At 42.9% G+C, this 15,021-nt stretch overlaps 1 protein-coding gene across 1 annotated transcript in view; it reads left to right on the top strand.

Moving 5' to 3' along the window:
- The window catches only part of akap9 (A kinase (PRKA) anchor protein 9), a 127,697-nt gene that overhangs the window by 39,820 nt on the left and 72,856 nt on the right, over positions 1–15,021 (top strand). Inside the window, 5 exon segments of the mRNA XM_046858757.1 lie at positions 347–454; positions 598–690; positions 1,192–1,319; positions 4,526–4,608; positions 13,792–14,255. Coding sequence (XP_046714713.1) covers positions 347–454; positions 598–690; positions 1,192–1,319; positions 4,526–4,608; positions 13,792–14,255 — 876 coding nt within the window.

Raw genomic sequence — 15,021 nt, 5'->3', positions numbered from 1 at the left:
AGAGACAGTGGGGTGATAGAGGGTGTGTGTGTGAGAGAGACATGGGGTGATGGAGGTGTGTGTGAGAGAGACAGTGGGGTGATGGAGGGTGTGTGTGTGTGTGAGAGAGACAGTGGGGTGATAGAGGGTGTGTGTGAGAGAGACAGTGGGGTGATAGAGTGTGTGTGTGAGAGAGACATGGGGTGATGGAGGGTGTGTGTGTGAGAGACAGTGGGGTGATGGAGGGTGTGTGTGTGAGAGACAGTGGGTTTGTGAGAGAATGGGATAAGGTGTTTGTGTGTTTAAGGCAGGTGGTGTTAGGTTAATAAAGCTGTGTGTGTGTGTGTTTGTGGGCGTCTGTGTGTAGGTAATTGTGCAGATGTCTGTGGAGTTTGCTAAACAGAGTGAGATAAATCGCATTAACCTGCCGAGTGATGGAGAGAGAGAGCAGGACGAGCGCAGTGAGGAGTTACTGGTACAGTATCTACACACACACACACACACACACACACACACAGACACACACACAAACATTACACTTAACGATATGGAACAACACACACAAACTCATTTATGCTTTTGTGTTATTCTTCATCACTGAATGTTGTGTGTGACCAGCAGGGGGCAGAGTTTAAACGAGGGACTGAGAGAAGAGGAGGAGTGGCGCGATGGTATCCCAGCACACATTGCAGCAGCACACAGACAGAAGGGGTATGTCAGTGTATTAAGGGATCTGAGCAGTGCAGCACTACAGGATTTGTTCAGGTTTTTCTAACCTTCTCCCTGAGAACTACGGTGTTGCAGTCAGCCTGATGGTGGTACTGTGCTGAAATCCACACTGAGTGGACACAAAGGGACACATTTACACAGACAATTTGAGCTGCTGGGTTTTATTTCACACTCATTTGCATAATAATTATTTAATTGATGAGGGACGACGTGGAGTCTGAAGTTAGAGCGTCATGAACCTTCAGATTTCAGCAATGTGACTGCCCAGTGTTAACATGTGTCTCCTCCTCTGTGTACTGAAAGGTGGAGTGTGTCTCCAAAGGTGAACCTGTTGTTATGGCAGCGCTTTGTATATATGTGTGTGTGCGTGCGCATGTTTGGATTTATTTGAATGTGTGTTGCACACACTCAGGTCGGTGTTTGAATGAGACGCTCGACATGCTCAGCTTTTTGTCTGTGTTTTCTCTCCTGTTTGTGCGTCAGCGGTGGAAAAGTGGAGAAAGGGATGAGGACAAGGATGAGAAGAGAGAGAGGACAACGGAGAAGGACGAGTGTGTGCAGGAGGAAGTGGTGGTGACATCACAGCTGACACCAGCACACACACAGGAGAGGTGAGGAACAATGTGTGTTTCATCGGAGCATAGACACACAGTTTGATCATTACCATATATGGTTGTGTTTTAGCCCCACCCCCTTATTTCTAACTGCATGTAAATTATTATACATACTGATTTACCTACCAGTTTTATTTCCTTTACAACTTCCTGTAGAACAGAAGACCTGTTTTTTAGATGCTACACTGTAATGGTTTATGCTTCTGTTGTACACACTGTTACTACACAAACCTAAGAACATCCGCACCAACAATCGCCTCGGTAACAACATCGCACCAACATTCCCCTCTGTAACAACATCCGCAACAACATTCCCCTCGGTAACAACATCCGCACCAACAATCGCCTCTGTAACAACATCCGCAACAACATTCGCCTCGGTAACAACATCCGCACCAACAATCGCCTCGGGAACAACATCCGCACCAACAATCGCCTCGGGAACAACATCCGCACCAACATTCGACTCGGTAACAACATCCGCACCAACATTTGATTCGGTAACAACATCCGCACCAACAATTGCCTCTGTAACAACATCCGCAACAACATTTGCCTCGTACAAAACATCCGCACCAACAATCGCCTCGGTAACAACATCCGTAACAACATCCGCACCAACAATCACCTCGGTAACAACATCCGCACCAACAATTGCCTCTGTAACAACATCCGCACCAACAATCTTCTCTGTAACAACATTCGCCTCTGTAACAACATCTGCACCAACAATCGCCTCGGTAACAACATCCGCACCAACAATCGCCTCTGTAACAGCATCCGCAACAACATTCGCCTCTGTAACAACATCCGCACCAACATCCGCACCAACATTCGACTTGGTAACAACATCCGCACCAACATTTGACTCGGTTACAACATCCGCACCAACAATCGCCTCGGTAACAACAATCGCCTCGGTAACAACATCCGCACCAACAATCGCCTCGGTAACAACATCCGCACCAACAATCGCCTCGGTAACAACATCCGCACCAACGATCGCCTCGGTAACAACATCCGCACCAACAACCGCCTCGGTAACAACATCCGCACCAACAATCGCCTCGGTAACATCCCCTTCTCCCTTCTGGAGGTGCTACAGAATTTTTTTCACCAAAACTCAGACACAGGAACAGTTTCTTTCCCAGGCAATCAGCCTCATTAACAACTCACCATAAATATATTCCCTGCTTCATATCAGATTTATAAGTGCTGCACTATCAGAACTGTCAGTCATCACATCATCCGTACATGTGACACACTGTTACTGCTGTATATTGTACAGTCTTAACAGTCTTAAATACAATTATTTGCACTACCATGCACACTTACACTTTATATACATCACTGATCTGTTATATAATCTGCATCGCTGTTAAACAGTCATACTGTCTGTATTGTCCCTCATTGTCTTTGTCTTGTATAGTCTGTTTTTGTCTTGTGTGTTTTGTCTTGTGTGTTTTGTCCTGTATAGTCTGTTTTTGTCTTGTGTGTTTTGTCTTGTGTGTTTTGTCCTGTATAGTCTGTTTTTGTCTCGTGTGTTTTGTCTTGTGTGTTTTGTCTTGTATAGTCTGTTTTGTCTTGTGTGTTTTCTTCTGTCTAGTGTGTTTTGTCTTGTGTTTTGTCTTGTGTGTTTTGTCTTGTATAGTCTGTTTTGTCTTGTGTGTTTTGTCTTGTATAGTGTGTTTTTGTCTGTGTGTTTTGTCTTGTGTGTTTTGTCTTGTATAGTCTGTTTTGTCTTGTGTGTTTTGTATTGTATAGTCTGTTTTGTCTTGTGTGTTTTGTTCTGTCTAGTGTGTTTTGTCTTGTGTTTTGTCTTGTGTGTTTTGTCTTGTATAGTCTGTTTTGTCTTGTGTGTTTTGTCTTGTGTGTTTTGTTTCGTGTGTTTTGTCTTGTGTGTTTTGTCTTGTATAGTCTGTTTTGTCTTGTGTGTTTTGTCTTGTATTGTGTGTTTTGTCTTGTGTGTTTTGTCTTGTATAGTGTGTTTTTGTCTCGTGTGTTTTTGTCTGGTATAGTGTGTTTTGGTCTCGTGTGTTTTGTCTTGTATAGTGTGTTTTGTCTTGTGTGTTTTGTCTTGTATAGTGTGTTTTGTCTTGTGTGTTTTTGTCTCGTGTGTTTTGTCTTGTGTGTTTTGTCTTGTATAGTGTGTTTTGTCTTGTGTGTTTTGTCCTGTATAGTGTGTTTTTGTCTCGTGTGTTTTGTCTTGTATAGTGTTTTTGTCTTGTGTGTTTTGTCTTGTATAGTCTGTTTTTGTCTTGTGTGTTTTGTCTTGTGTGTTTTGTCTTGTATAGTCTGTTTTTGTCTCGTGTGTTTTGTCCGCTATAGTGTGGTTTTGTCTCGTGTGTTTTGTCTTGTATAGTCTGTTTTTGTCTTGTGTGTTTTTGTCTCGTGTGTTTTGTCTTGTATAGTGTGTTTTGTCTTGTGTGTTTTTGTCTCGTGTGTTTTGTCTTGTATAGTGTGTTTTGTCTTGTGTGTTTTGTCTTGTATAGTGTATTTTTGTCTTGTATAGTGTATTTTTGTCTTGTGTGTTTTGTCTTGTATAGTGTATTTTTGTCTTGTGTGTTTTGTCTTGTGTGTTATTGTCTTGTATAGTGTGTTTTTCTTGTGTGTTTTGTCTTGTATATTGTGTTTTGTCTTGTGTGTTTTGTCTTGTATAGTGTGTTTTTGTCTCGTGTTTTGTCTTGTGTGTATTGTCTTGTGTGTATTGTCTTGTATAGTGTATTTTTGTCTTGTGTGTTTTTGTCTCGTATAGTGTATTTTTGTCTTGTGTGTGTTTTTGTCTCGTATAGTGTATTTTTGTCTTGTGTGTTTTGTCTTGTATAGTGTATTTTTGTCTTGTGTGTTTTGTCTTGTATAGTGTATTTTTGTCTTGTGTGTTTAGTCTTGTATAGTGTATTTTTGTCTTGTGTGTTTTGTCTCGTGTGTTTTGTCTTGTGTGTTTTGTCTTGTATAGTGTATTTTTGTCTTGTGTGTTTTGTCTTGTATAGTGTATTTTTGTCTTGTGTGTTTAGTCTTGTATAGTCCAAGCTGAATGTATAGTGTTATTTATGTCTGTACTTTGAGAGTCACTAACAGCTGAATCCAAATTCCTTGTGTGTGTAAACACGCCTGGCTAATTAACCTGATTCTGATTACAACTGGAACAACAACCACCTTAACAGATATTTCGCCTGTTTCTTTCTCCCGTCTCTCTCTAACAGCATGAATCATTTGCTAATGGACTTGTTAAAGATGGCTGCCCAAATGGAGGAGATTAGCGGAGCTCCGCCCATCCCCCACCCAGGTGAGCAGCGCATCGTCATCACTGTGGTACACACGTTCTCTGTGAGAGAAATGACATTCACTAAAAAGCCCTGTAGCATGTTGGGAATTCAAGTGCAGCTTTTAAAATTTATTTTATTTTGAAATGTATGTAGTCAGCATTATAGCTTTACACAGATAATGTGGAGATAAAAATGAAGATGTTGTTTATAAGTGTAAGTTTGTCCCTGATGAACGAGCCGGTGGAGACTGTGGTGAAGAAAAAACTCACTGAGATACAGAAGGAAGAAACCATGAGAGGAACCAGACTCAAGAGTGACACTAAGGTTGAACCAGCACCACTATCTCTGTGCTATGATGAAGCCTAAGTCCTGACTGATACATTCCATAAATGTTATTCCTTAGTAGATGTGAGCAGAAGTCAAGTCAAGTCAAGAAGCTTTTATTGTCCTTTCAACCATAAATATCTGACGCATTACACAGTGAAATCAAACAACGTTTCTCCAGAACCCTGGTGCTCCATACAACAACAATCACAGAAAACTGTAAGTGTCCTCAACACAGAAAGTGCATCGTGTGCAATCTGGTGCAAAAAGTGCAAAGACAACAAGACAGTGTAGGACAAATACACAAAACACAAAATAGCACCGGCAGTAAACCTGTTGTGTATTACACACTGGTGTGTGTAAAGGAGTAAAGTGAACATTGTAATTAACAAAAAATGTAAACAAAATGTTGTGGAAAAAGAGCAAAAAGCAGCAGTCCAGAAAAGATGTGCAACAACAGCATGTGAACAGTTTATGGTAATGAAGTGATGCAGTGTGAGTGGGAAGTGTGTGTACCGTTCAGTCACACAGATGTGTGTGTGTGTGTGTGTGTGTGTGTGTGTGTAAGTTCAGTTCAGTTTAGTTCTGTGAGTTAAGAAGCCTGATGGCTTGAGGGAAGAAGCTGTTACACAGTCTGGATGTGATGCCAAAATACTTCTTTCCTGATGGCAGGAGGGTGCAGGGTGGATGTCAGGGTGTGTGTGTGTGTGTGTGTGTGTGTGTGTGTGTGTGTGTGTGTGAGGCGTGTGTGTGGTCGTGTGGTGTAAATGTCTGAGAGAGACTCTGATGATCTTCTCAGCTGTCCTCACTATCCTCTGAAGGGTCATGCGATCCGAGACGGTGCAGTTCCCAAACCAGGCAGTGATGCAGCTTCTCAAGATGCTCTCAATGGTCCCTCTGTAGAACATGGTCAGGAAGGGGGGAGGGAGATGAGCTTTCCTCAGACTTCTCAGAAATTAGAGATGCTGCTGGGCTTTCTTGGTGATGGAGCTGGTGTTGAGTGACCAGCCAAATGAACACACAGGAATTTGGAGCTCTTGATGATCTCCACAGAGGATCCAGTGGAGAATGGTCACTCTGTGTTCTCCTGAAGTCAACAAACATCTCTTTAGTTTTGTCGACGTTCAGAGACAGGTTGTTGGCTCCACACCAGGCTTTTAACCGTTGCACCTCCTCTCTGTATGCTGACTCATCGTTCTTGCTGATGAGACCCACCACGGTCGTGTCAATGGCGAACTTTGTTAAGTCATAACTCAGCAAAGTGAACAGCATTGGGCTGAGCACACATCCATGAGGGGCCCCAGTGCTCAGTGTGGTGCTGCTGGAGATGCTGTTTCCGATCCGGACTGACTGAGGTCTCCCAGTCAGAAAAGTCCAGGATCCAGTTACAGAGTGTTGTAGCGAATTTAGCTTGCAAAAAGGCAAATATTTAAGTGATTATACCAGGTTATAGTTACTCCTAAATATTTAAATTAAGTTGTTGAATTGACGGTAATAGAATTAACGTTACACTTATTTGGACTGTTTGTCCGGCGAACAGACAGTATAATTTTCTATTAGTTCTATAAAAGAGGTGTCTCCCCGGAGAAAGACGCAACCCCCTTTTTTTTATACCGTACAATTAATAGAGCATGTAGTTCAGATCGAATGTTGCAGGAACGCTGAAATGTGAGCGACACTCAGAGACAGTCATTAATGACAACACGCCTTAATTAACGAGACATACACAACATAAAACTAACTACACAAACATACAAAAGAAAGATAGAGGAAAAAAAAGTTAAGAATAGGTAAAAGGAGGAAGAGGAGGGAAAAGAAGAAAAGAGAGAAAGAAAGAAAAGGAATGGCAAGCTTAATCTTAAAAATAATCACAACCTAAACGAGAAATTCAAATTCACCTTAAATTAAGGGGCTCGAGCTTAAACACACATTTAGACTGGTTGGTAAAATGGTTACTTGCATTGGCTTGTTGCACAAGAGTCCAGATGCGGTAGACAAATAAAATTCTTGAAGAGTCTGTTAGGAGGCAGTTAGACGTTCTTCCATGTTCTCCTAAAGATCAGAGCAGATGTTGTTCTTGAAGGTAAAGCCAGCTAGTCTCAGAGAATAGTTTCTGAGCCTCCGAGCGTCCCAGCCGTTCCGAGCAATGATTAGTTGGGTTTAAGACATTTTAAAGGTCCTGAACCACACCCATCTTTGGTGGAATGACCAATCGTAGGCCTGAATGTTTTTTGATGGAGAAACTTCCTTTGTTCATGCGTTTGTGGGGGTGGTTCCCGGTTTATACTTACTTTGGAGAACTTAAAGTCTTATCCAAAGTGTATTAATGATCAGATAAAATGCACCCTTGTTAGGAAAGTAAAGAGCAGATAATTTTATATAATCTTTGACATTAAGCCTTAAAAGAAGAGACAGCATTAAAGCAGAGGTACTTTAATAAACCTTTAAAGTGTAAATATAGCTGCAAGCAGCGATGGCGGGCCCTCGCACGTTTGTGTATCGCTATACGGTGCCTCCCAGAAAACAATGCACGGTGGGCAAGTGCATCAACTGGGTAAATATCAGTGGACTATTTTATGTTGTTACTGACCCATTTGGGGACTGTAGGTAAAACAAACCCCACATTTTAGACAAACGAGGGCGCTAGTGAGCCACTTAAGAGACACACTGTTGTCCGACCTTTTTGTCCACACTTAACAGCCGAAAAATGTGATGTATGTGTCAAATTTCAAGTTAATCTAAGCACGCAAGTAAAGTTTGACGCGTTGCCATGAGAACAGCGTTCAAGATATCAAAAATCCCTTTGGTGTCAATCGCATAAATACTGTCTAAAAAATCCACCTTTTGTGACTGACATACTTCCTGGCGCCTGTTGGTGGCGCTATGTCCGAGATTCACAATAGGCACATTGATGCGATCAGAATCCTTGGCTGAACATACACAGCATGCGTCATCCGAATAAGACATTTTTTGCTTTAGATATTAGACACTACCTGTTTCCCTGAATTCGCCATAAATTTGTTGCCTTGCCATGGCAGCACCGTTCAAAATATCAAAAATCCCTTCACAATTTAGCAAGGGCAATGTCTCGGCATCATGTTCACCACGTTTGATGTCAATCGCATGAATTCCCTAGGAGGAGTATTTAAAAGTTCACCGCATGCACTTATAAAACAAACCAAAATGGCTGACTTCCTGTTGGGCGGAGCTCATAGTTTAGAGGGCGAAAGTTGTTCGGGTCGATGAGGTCTATATGCGTACCAACTCTCGTACATGTGCGTACATAATTGCCCGATCTGTGCACGAATGTTTGTTTTTGAATTACAGGGGGCGCTACAGAGCCCCCCTGCCACGCCCGTATTCCAGCCTTTGTCCGGCCCTAGTGACAAAGGACTCTGACGTTTGTGCCAAATTTCAAGAGTTTTCGAGCATGTTAAGGGACCCCAAATGGCCAATGTGTGTAAAAAAAATAAAAAAAATAAATAAATAAATAAATTCTAAGGAAAACAATAGGGCTTCGCACCTATCGGTATGTCAGAGTTATAGCAACTTCCCTTTTTTCGTGGCGAATCCTCTAAATTTGTCAGACCACCAAGGACACGCCCTTCGACGAGAACTCTAGATCTTCGCAATGTAGCATTGCAAAGGCCTTTAGATTATGCCTACCAAATTTGGTGTTGATCTGAACAAATCTTAACTGTTATTCCAATGGCAAGACACTGAAATTTGTCACAGCGCCATGGACACGCCCTTTAACGCACGCTCAAGATCTTCACAATTCACTAGTGCAAAGGTCTTACGATAAGACTGTCTAAAAAAAATAAGGGGATGGCATTAAATTTCTAGGAGTAGTTCATTGCACAGTAAAACATGACACTTCCTGTTGCCAGCAGGTGGTGCTATGACTATTACTTAATATGGAATTGTAGATCTGGTCAGATCTGGAGTCTTATTAATCATGTGAAGTTTGGGGCAGATTGGACATTGTATGTCCGAGTTATAGCAACTTCCGTTTTCATGGCGAATCGTCGAAATTTGTCAGACCACCAAGGACACGCCCTTCGATGAAAACTCTAGATCTTCGCAATTTAACATCGCAAAGGCCTTTAGATTATGCGAGCCAAAATTGGTGTTGATCTGAACAAATCTCTATGAGGAGTTTGTTAAAATGTAACACGTGCGAATGGCAAAATTTACCAAAAATTTGCTCATACAATTTAAATTACCCGACTTCCTGTTGGGTGTCGGATTTCGTACCAAGAGACTGTTTTGTAGGTCTTACTGTGTTACGTGTGTGTACCGATTTTCAGACATGTACGTGAAACATAGCTCGAGCCACACACCGCTGAACGTGTATAGGTGGCGCTACTGAGCCGGTTCTGCCACATCCACTTTCGAGGGACATGGCGTACCTAATCTTTCGACTTTTCGCAAAGTTTTGTGACTTTTCGAGCATTTAAAAAAAAATTATAATAATAAGAAGAATAAAGAAACGACACGGTTACAATAGGGTCCTACGCACCTTTGGTGCTCGGGCCCTAATAAACCCGAGCAAAAACAATAGGGCTTCGGACCTTTCGGTGCAGGCCATTCTAGCTTGCTCCTCGGTGCTTGGGCCCTAAATAGTCCACTGATGTTTACCCACTTGATGCACTTGCGCACCGTGCATTGTTTTCTGGGAGGCAGCATATATCGATAAACAAAAGTGCGAGGGCCCGCCATCGCTGCTTGCAGCTATATTTATATATTATTTTATTAATAAAAGAATGCTTCCTTGTGGTGTATGTGGGTGGGTGGGTGTGTGTGTGTGGGTGGGGTGTGTATGTCACATTTCAGACGTACTGTGGCCGAGTTTTGAGAGTGAATTGTTTTATGGTTTGAGGGTCCTTGTGAAGTCAACCAGAGAAGCCAAGGGGGGTTATCTGGCTTTCGGGGTGGTGTGTGGGTGTGTGTGTGTGTGTGTTTGTGTGTGTGTGTGTGTTTGTGTGTGTGTACTGAGTAAGGTATAGAGACTGGCTTTTGTTATCATTTGAATGCTGCCTGAAGTCAGCTGGAGAGGTCAGGGATTATCCTGTTTGTATCTTTGGGGTGGGGGTACGACACTGTGGCATGAAAACCCCCAATAAAAGTGTAAGCTGTGGTGCTCATCCTTTAATTGAAATGCTGATGTCAAGGGTTAAAAGAAATGCTTGGGACATGAAGTATAAATGACCCTTACCCAGATGCTACAGTGTTCAGGCCCAGTGGGCTCGGCTTCTCAATCAGGTGCTGAGGGATGGTTGTGTTGGATGTTGAGCTGAAGCCTATGACCAGTATTCATACATATGAGTCCTTGTTGTCCAGGTGGGTAAGGGGGCAGATGAAGGGTCGGGACTGTTGTGCTAAAACCTTTTCTAGAATCTTGGAGATAAAGGAGAGGTTTGATATTGGACTGTAGTTGGACAGCTGACAGGGTGAAGGTCAGGTTTCTTAATTAGGGGGTTGATAACTGCAGTTTGATTTTGGTACAAAACCAGTGCTAATGGAAGAGTTTATTATTTTAAAACAGGTTCAATTCCCTCTGGAATGATCTGTTTGAGGAAACTTGTAGGTGAGGGATGGAGAATGCAGGTTGATGATTTTGATGAGGAAATAAATGAAATGAAGTCGTTCTCTTGAATAGGAGTAAAACTTTGTAATTGATGGTCTGTTATAATGACACTGCTGTCTACAGGGTTATTTATAAAATAGTCTGGGTAACCAGAGCTCTTTCAGGTTTCTCAGGGGGTGCTTTATTGAGGAGAGCATACCTGTTGGACACGTGATGCGGAGAGGAATGGTGCTCCCGTTGGCGAGTGTTAGCACTTTGCCGCTGAGATGTCGGGGGAATGCTAACTCCACCTAGGGCATCCAGACTTTCCCCTGCAGAACCTGGACTGCTCTCGCACTCATTAATTCTCCCTAGACTCTGGATGCACTCCTCTAATGCTAGGATCTTCTCCATAAAAAGTAAATTCACTTACACTTCTCACAGAAAGACTGTGTAATAGTTTTACTGTTGCATTATTTCCAATAGTCTCTTTGGCATGCTATAGTTAGTGCTATCATTAGGGTCACTCAAACATCCGAGGGGCTTATGTGCTTAAAAGGAAGTGTAGAAGGAGTATCAGGCAGGAAGTAGTGTGTGTGGAAGGAGTATCAGGCAGGAAGTAGTGTGTATGTGGAAGGAGTATCAGGCAGGAAGTAGTGTGTGTGGAAGGAGTATCAGGCAGGAAGTAGTGTGTGTGGAAGGAGTATCAGGCAGGAAGTAGTGTGTGTAAAAGGAGTATCGAGCAGGAAGTAGTGTGTGTGGAAGGTGTATCGGGCAGGAAGTAGTGTGTGGGGAAGGAGTATCGGGCAGGAAGTAGTGTGGGGAAGGCGATCGGCAGGAAGTAGTGTGTGGGAAGGCGATCGGGCAGGAAGTAGTGTGGAAGGCGATCGGGCAGGAAGTAGTGTGGGGAAGGCGATCGGGCAGGAAGTAGTGTGGGGAAGGCGATCGGGCAGGAAGTAGTGTGGGGAAGGCGATCGGCAGGAAGTAGTGTGGGGAAGGCGATCGGGCAGGAAGTAGTGTGTGTTGAAGGAGTATCGGCAGGAAGTAGTGTGGAAGGAGTATCGGGCAGGAAGTAGTGTGTATGTGGAAGGAGTATCGGGCAGGAAGTAGTGTGTGTTGAAGGAGTATCGGGCAGGAAGTAGTGTGTGTGGAAGGAGTATCGGGCAGGAAGTAGTGTGTGTGTGTGGAAGGCGATCGGCAGGAAGTAGTGTGTATGTGGAAGGCGATCGGCAGGAAGTAGTGTGTGTTGAAGGAGTATCGGGCAGGAAGTAGTGTGGAAGGAGTATCGGGCAGGAAGTAGTGTGTATGTGGAAGGAGTATCGGGCAGGAAGTAGTGTGTGTGGAAGGAGTATCGGGCAGGAAGTAGTGTGTGTGGAAGGAGTATCGGGCAGGAAGTAGTGTGTGTAGAGTGTGTAGTGTGTGTCCTTTGCTGGTGCCTTGTTTTGAGGAACAGTTGTTCTTATGCTCAGATGTGAGTAAGCACCTGCTGTATCTTTGTATGTACCATTTGTAAATATGCTTTAGAAGAGGCTTAGCACTAAATGTTTGTTGTTTGTTTGTTGGATAGAGGGGTCTTTATGACTGAGGAGTAGCACAAGGACAAATAAGAGTGGCCCAAAAGGGCTCATTGTCATCTAGCTGCCATGGTTCCTCCTGCATCCAGCTAAGGGTTCTCTCCGAAGTGATGGTAGACTACTGGACAGATGCTTTTCTACTGCACTTAAAGACTGTATATCCCTTGGGTTCTGCTCTAGATGCTGCCCTGCCGGTGGCCTTTATACTATTCTTTGTTATCTATGAACTGATGGACTCATTTGGTGTTTGCTCTATGTTAGTAGTTTTGCTGGTATTGTATTGGTGTTGGTCTTTTTGGTGTTGATGTGTGACATCCAGTAAATTTTTTAATACACCTGGCTCATTAAAATGTATCAAGTCTCCGTGGTCCCTTGAATTTTTATGCATCATTTAAAAGTGTTGAATGAGCTGGATGCTCGCCATATCAGAGACATTACCTTAATGTGGTTACTAGTGACTGTTTTGAAAAAGGCAGATGTAGAGGACGGGGGTATGGAGACGGATGATCCGCTGTGGTGCCCCCTAATGGGAGCAGCCAAAAAAAAGAAGATTGTGGTTACTAGTGTGTGTTAGTAGTTCTGATGGAAATGGCCTTTACTCACTGCTTTAAAACAGGTCTTCCAAAAGAAAAAAGAGAATAAACAGAGCTGATGGAAAGTGGAGAATCCCTCAGATTTGTTGATTAGATTATGATCAAGGCTAAAACTACAATACCTATACTTACAGCATTAAGCACTAACGCTAAATACCCTGACTTCTTTTGTTCTGAGAAACATTACAATGTTACTGAAAGATTTCCTGTTTTTACTGTGAAAATACGTAAAACAAAAAGAGCGGGAAATGTATTTTTCTTCATTCTTTTAAAAATCCAGTTTTTTTATTTGATAACATTAGCAGGTATGTGGCTATTACTGTATTGCCACTTCCATCGCGCTCACGCTCGCGCACACACACACACACACACACACACACACACACACACACACACCAGTAAAGTTTACCTCAGTGTTAGAGTGCTTATACTGTTCATGTGTGTCCTGTCAGACTGGTTTATGTCTGACATTTATGTAATTACTGACCAGGATGTTGTTTAATATACACACACACACACACACACACACACACACACACAGGTGTGTTCTTTGTGAGTCACTACATTAACGATACTCCCTTTTCACTCTGGAAGCTAACCCTGGCTAATGGTTGGCTGGTTGTTGTGGCTAAATCTGGCTGAAAATTAGCAGCCTCTGATGGCCGGATAGAGCAGCTCCAGATGATACGCTAATCTGCTAGAATAGTCAGCCCCCTTCTGCCTGACGTCCAGCAGTGTGTCACAGTTACTGTGCATCATGGCTTATTACGCTAGCTAACTGTATCCTAAACCTTTGCAGTCATTAGCTAAAGCTGCTGAAGGTGCTAGTCAAGACATGATCAGATCTTAGCTAATTAGTGTAGCATTAGCAAAGAAAAAAAAGACTAGCTAAAATCATTGCTAGCTGGCTAGCCCTAATGGCTAATGATTACAGATTATTTCGAGCTGCTGAACTCGCTATATCAGGTAGTATAAAGTATTTTTGGTTAGCGGTAAACGCTTGTGAATCAGCAAATGAATAATTATAATTAATGATTAGTTTTGACATAAGCATGGCTAATATGATTGTCTTTATGATTGCTACGGCTAATTATCACGACGTTGCTAATGGTTAGTTAAGACACAACATTCTTCCTCTAACAGGAGGCGGGGCTGAGACAGACACCTGGAGCCCGTTGTCAGGGGCAGCAGACGCTGACGAGGGGCTGGAGATGTCTCAGGGGGCGGGGTCTATGTGGAGTGTTAGCTCCAGGCTGCAGAAGTCGGTGGAGACGCTCCTCCTCACCCTGAGCGAGACACAATCACAGGTACGGCAATCACACAGGGACAAAACACTCACACCCCTGACTCCGCCCGCTGTCACCACACAACTCTGGCAGCCAATCAGAGTGCAGGACTTTATTCTGAAATCACTGACTTATTCTTTTCTTAATGTATTTATGGTGGGAAGAGTCCCCGGTTGCCAATGGATACAGTGGGATTTGCATAAAACCTGTATTGTGTATGCGATTTTAGTGTGTGTGTGTGTGTGTGAGAGAGAGAGAGAGAGAGAGAGAGAGAGAGAGAGAGAGAAACACAGTAGTGTGTGTGTAAAGAGAGAAACACAGTAGTGTGTGTGTGTGTGTGTGTTAGGGCTGCACGATTAATCGAAAAATGAATCATGATCTCGATTCATACATACATTCGATCTTCTTTTTAAATGACGGCGATTCACGTGCATATATAGTATTTCCCTGTATTCAGATGCTGCATTCACGTGTTCACGTATTTACTTACAACAATCTAAGATGCTATATCAGTCAAACTTACTCACACTGTGTAAAACCAAACCCTATTTATTCACCAATCAGACCCGATCGTTTCTCTCCTCCTCGTCCTTATTTGCGGCGTTCTGCTGTCACTCACGTGGCGTGTATCAAAGCGGCAGACCCGAATACATTGGTGGATTTAGGCGGTAACATAACTTGGTGGATTTAGAGCGGTAACATTGGTTTCATTCAAAGAGAGGAAAAATGGCGCCAGTTCGAAATTCCTGGTGGCGACGATGCAGCAACATTGGTAAGGAAAAAGGAGCTTAGGTGGCAGCAATAATGGATCTTCATCAGAGGCTTCAGATTCACAGCCGCCTGCTAGAAATGTTAACGACTGGATTAGAAATGTGATTGTAATGTGTGTGTGCTTCGTCTCCGTCCTAATAACCATCTGCATGTGTGTGTTCTGCAGCAGGGTTCTAGGTGAGACTAGAGGTGAAATTACAGGCTGAATATTTATTTATGATTTTATATTTATACTAATGAAATTCTCTTTATAAGGAAAATTAACATCATGCAGCTTCTTCAGTCACACCATCGACTCCACTGATAAGGTAGGAAC

The sequence above is a fragment of the Silurus meridionalis genome, chromosome 10 (genome assembly GCF_014805685.1).
Source record: "Silurus meridionalis isolate SWU-2019-XX chromosome 10, ASM1480568v1, whole genome shotgun sequence".
Taxonomy (NCBI): Eukaryota; Metazoa; Chordata; class Actinopteri; order Siluriformes; family Siluridae; genus Silurus; species Silurus meridionalis.
Note: the sequence above shows the minus strand (reverse complement) of the source record. Positions and strands in the feature narration are given on the sequence as shown.